Below are 4,738 nucleotides of genomic sequence, written 5' to 3'. Positions count from 1 at the left end.
TTAATTTACTTGGCTCCACAGTTAACACTCTTGGTAACAGCAGCCAGGAAATCAGGAGACGAACTGCATTGGGAAAGTCGGCTGTGAGGGACCTCTCAAGAGTACTGAAGAGCAATGATGTCAGGCTGGAGACTAAGGTGCGCCTGATCCAGGCTACAGTCTTTGCAATTACGTGCTATGCATCAGAGAGTTGGACAGTAACCAGGGAGGATAGAAGGAGAATTGATGCCTTTGAGCTGTGGTGCTGAAGAAGAGTGTTGAATGTACCATGGACTGCTAGGAGAACAAACACGTTTGTCCTGGAGAGGGTGAAGCCCGAGTGTTCCCTGGAGTCAAGGATTCTGAAGCTTCGACTGACATATTTTGGGCATGTTGCAAGGAGGGACTGGTCCTTGGAGAGGGACATCATGTTTGGCAGAGTGGAGGGGCGGCGAAGGAGAGGAAGACCTTTGGTGAGATAGATCAATTCTGTGACTGGACCAGTGGGAATAAGTGTGTCTGAGATGGCTAGGTTGGCACAGGATAGAACAGCATTTAGAGCTCTTGTACATAGGGTTCCTATGAGTTGCAAACGACTCGATGGCACATAACAACAACAACAACCTAGAACTAGAAGCTAACACTCCAGAACGCTGGAATAGTAACAATAATAACGACGATAATAAAGAATGGCTTCTAGATAATCTAGAATTTTTCCACAGTTTTTGTTGTTAAGTATACAAAGATCAGAATCTTTCAAATACAGAGCATGTACTGTTATCTAAGAAAACGAATTCAAACCCACTGTCACTAAATCCTTTTAATGCACAGTGAGCTTATGGGTAGAGCAGACCTGCCCTGTGGGATTTCTGAGGCTGTCATTTTTCACAAAAGGAGGCTGCCTCAGCTTTCTCCTGAGGAGGATCTGGTGGGTTCAGGTCGATGACATTTTAGTAAGCAATACAACACTGAACCCACAAGGATGGCTATCAGGGTTCTTCTAACACATAGTGCCTTGCACACAGCTGATGGTCAATAAAGATCATACATACTTCTACAATGACACTAGAGTTTGCAGTGGAACTTAGTAATTATATTTTGTTCTCCATTTCTTGGATACATACTTTCAAAAGGCTCAGAAGATGAAAAAAGTGGAAGGCTGAAATATTTACAGCGGAACAACAACTAACCTTGATGCCATTTAACAATGGTAAAACATATAAAAATCAAACTAAATGCTCACTACTAAAAGATCAACTGTAGTACTAAGTGTTAAAGGGAGCTCTGGTGGCCTTGTGACAAGAAGCTGTGCTGCAATCCCAAAGGCACACAGTTAGAATCCACCAACTGCTCCATGGGACAAAAATGGGCAATCTCCTCCGGTGAAATTATGTCTGAAAAGCTTCCAGAAGATTACCTATGCATTAGTTCCATCTCGATGGTATACCACCACTACAACAAAGTGATAAAGAGCTATTGAGATAAACATTAACCATGATTCCCATAATAACTCCAATTACCACTGATTTGGAACTGACTCATAGCTGACACTCTCTTCAGTTTCCAAGTTGTAAATTACATGGGAGAATGCCCACACTTCTCCCTTGGAATCACTCGTGGAATGAAGTACCAAAGTGTGGCCTTTGAATTAGCTATATAATTCCCTACAGATTATGCCACCAGCATGTCCTACAATATACTCCATGAGGTATAGAATGTCTAGAACTCTGAATATAGTAATGTTTAACTAACTTATGAAATTAATATAGACTTGAAAGAAGGTTATTACACACAAGACTTTTTGTTGTTCTTGTTATGTACCATTGAGTTGGAACCAACTAAGAGCTGACCCTTCATTAGGTTTTCAATGGTGGTAAATCACATGAGAAAAGATTATTCATTTTACTCCCATGGAGCAGCTGGTGGATTTGAACCACATGCCTTTGTGTTAGAAACACATCTCTTTACCAGGAGACCACCAGAGCTCTTTCAAGACTATATACAATTTCTATAAAAATTCTCTTTTAAACCACAAAAAAGTTTGGTTTTCTTTTTACATCACTGGACCACTCCTTCAAAGTTTGTTTTGTAAGTTCCTTAACACACTGCTGCACACTTAAATTGACGACTGTGCTTAGAAACACATTTTTATTTTATTTTTGCTGTCATTTGCAGCAACATGTTAATCTTATTTTTCTAATATCTTAACGACGAGGTACATTTACTTACTTACTTTGCCCCTTTGTTATTTTTTCACAAAATTTAGACTACAAGAGGGGGATTTTTTTAATAAAACATAGGATCTTGCACTTAGAAGGTACTCAATAATTTCTTTTTATATATACACATAAATATTTTTATTGCAAGTGGAGTTCACATTTATAAAGCAAGTTGGTTTCCTTTCAAACATTTATACATATTTTGTTTTATAACAAAAACTACAACATTCATATTGTAATTATACTTTCCCCATTTCATCCTTGTACTTATTTTCATTAATCTTTCTAGCAAATGCCTTTCTGCCTTGTGGGCTTCATCTTAGGGCAAATGTTGCTTCTTCTGATCTTATTTGGTTGATTATTCTAAGCTCAGTGCCTCCCTAGTGTTCTTGGTCACCCTGCAACCCTGTCTACTGTTTGGCTAACATAAGATTTATCCTATGGGCACTGTTTAGCTAAAATACATCTGGGAGAAAGTGCATCTAGAGTGCTCCTTTGAGGCAAAAATGATAAAGCTTCTTCTCACATATTTTGGGCATGTTTCTAGGAAGGGCTATTCCTTGAAAATGGCCATCATGCTTGGAAAGGGATAGGGTCAGCAAAAAGAGGAAGACCCTCAACCAGATGGACTGACATGGTGATTGCTGCAATGGGCATGAGTGTATCAGGAAGTGTGAGGATGGCACAGGATAAGACCAGGGTCAGATCTGTTGTTCTTAAGGGTCATACTCGACATGATGGTACCTAGCAACAACTACTAATAGCTGAAACAGTTTAGCTAAAAGTTGAGTGAAAGGGGTGAGCATTGTTCAAATTTTGAAGCATGACTTAAGGGCATAGTTGTAAGGGGTTCAAATTGTCTCTAATGGATCAGTAAGCTTGGCTAACATTCACAGACAAAATGGAGATAACTAAAAGTATGTGTCATTCACTCCCCAACACACGCTGTAATGTACTGCTTGAGACTATAAATTATTTTATTAGAGGAAAAGAAATATATGCATATATTTCATTATTAAAATTTTAATACTCTTTTCATCTTCAATTATCAATTTTATGCTTGTTTGTTTAAATGCTAAAATGGTTGCCATGCAGCAACCATCAAATATCTTAAGATATCACCTTTATCATTTAAATTAAGGTTCGTATCCCTGACTTTGTTTGAAATCTTTGAAAAGCTATCAAAATATTTTCCATTCTAATGCAATAAAGATAGAGTATTCCTTATGATAAAGAAAGGGACTTTTCTATTCATGTTTACTTACTTTTCCTCAAAGCAAATTCTTCATCAGAAGGTTTTCGTTCTGGTTTGCGCTTAGGTAGCAGTTTTTTCATGGTCTTGGGACTCTTACTAAGATCCTAGGAAAATTAAAAACGGGGGGGAAATTGCAGAAACACTCAAAGTCAATAATTTTTATTTGTGTATCAGTGAGGGTGACCCTTTAGGTATGATATAATAAATCACAAAGCCACTATTAAAAACTCCCAAGTTTTATCACTGTAATACCTTTTCTTTGCCAATTGCTGAACATTATAATTAAGAAGTCATTTAGCTAATATTTAGCTGATATTCCCTCTTAACACTGATAAAAACAGGCTTCCTTTTGTTACTTGGATCCCATTAGTGTTGTAAAAACATAAAACAAAGCTGCTTTAAGCATGCATGCAGGCTGGCAGAGTTTGAAGGGGAGAGAAAATGGACAGATGGCCTAATGTGTGGACAAAGAGGGCCATACACATTCCCAAGGTGGCTGGAGAGCAGAGCTGTTACTCTTCAGGGAGCGGATCCATCCATCTACCACAATAAACTAGAAACACATAAGGAAACTAAGACTATTTTTAAATGAAAAGTAAACACATTTTTAAAAGATTCATTTTAGAAAACACTAGTAGCTTCAAGTGGGAAGAAAAGAAATAAAGAGATCAGGGAACGAATTGGCTATCAGAGAAATATAGTAACAAACACTGGCACTGGTTGCTCTCTGTAAGACACATTCACAGCAATTCAGTTATGATTAGAAAGGTAGTGTTCTAGCCTTTGCCTTTTATAACACATGGCTTCTAAAAAAGTGAAGAAAAACTAAATAAACAAAATTAAGTCCAATTAAGTGTACAGGAGAAGTTTCCACTTTTAAGCATATATGAAATAGCAGTATTAGAAATGGCTAACACTGGCATCACCTAAATTATATAAAGCTGTCTTTAATCTTAAAATGAAAAATTAAGATTAGGAATATGAAAATAAGCCAGGCTGAAAGCAGAGTAAACAAGCCTCATTTTGAAATTTATCAATTAACTCTCTTCTTTCAATTTAAAAAACCCCAACAGAAATCAGTTCAAGGGAAAAAATATTTGTACTATGTATCTGTGTCTGTAAAGTCTAATTAGAAATCAGCTTAAAAAATAATTGAAGCACCTGCTGCAGAGTGTCAAGGACTGCAGACTACAATATGGATTGAGGCTCAATGTCAAGAAGACAAAGACTCTCACCACTGGACCAATTGGCAGCATCAGGATGAATGGTGAAGAGATTGAGATTG

General features: G+C 37.4%; 1 protein-coding gene across 5 annotated transcripts in view; it reads right to left on the bottom strand.

Moving 5' to 3' along the window:
• ARHGEF7 (Rho guanine nucleotide exchange factor (GEF) 7) overlaps positions 1 to 4,738 on the bottom strand; it is a 277,811-nt gene that overhangs the window by 23,538 nt on the left and 249,535 nt on the right. For all 5 annotated transcript variants that reach the window (XM_006883801.1, XM_006883799.1, XM_006883798.1 and 2 more), the window contains one exon: positions 3,464 to 3,557. In XM_006883801.1, the coding sequence (XP_006883863.1) occupies positions 3,464 to 3,557 (94 nt within the window). The remainder of the gene's footprint in view (positions 1 to 3,463; positions 3,558 to 4,738) is intronic.

The sequence above is a fragment of the Elephantulus edwardii genome, unplaced genomic scaffold, assembly GCF_000299155.1.
Source record: "Elephantulus edwardii isolate Elephantulus edwardi_28Jun2011 unplaced genomic scaffold, EleEdw1.0 scaffold00030, whole genome shotgun sequence".
Lineage (NCBI taxonomy): Eukaryota > Metazoa > Chordata > Mammalia > Macroscelidea > Macroscelididae > Elephantulus > Elephantulus edwardii.
This window is presented reverse-complemented; position numbering and strand designations above follow the sequence as displayed.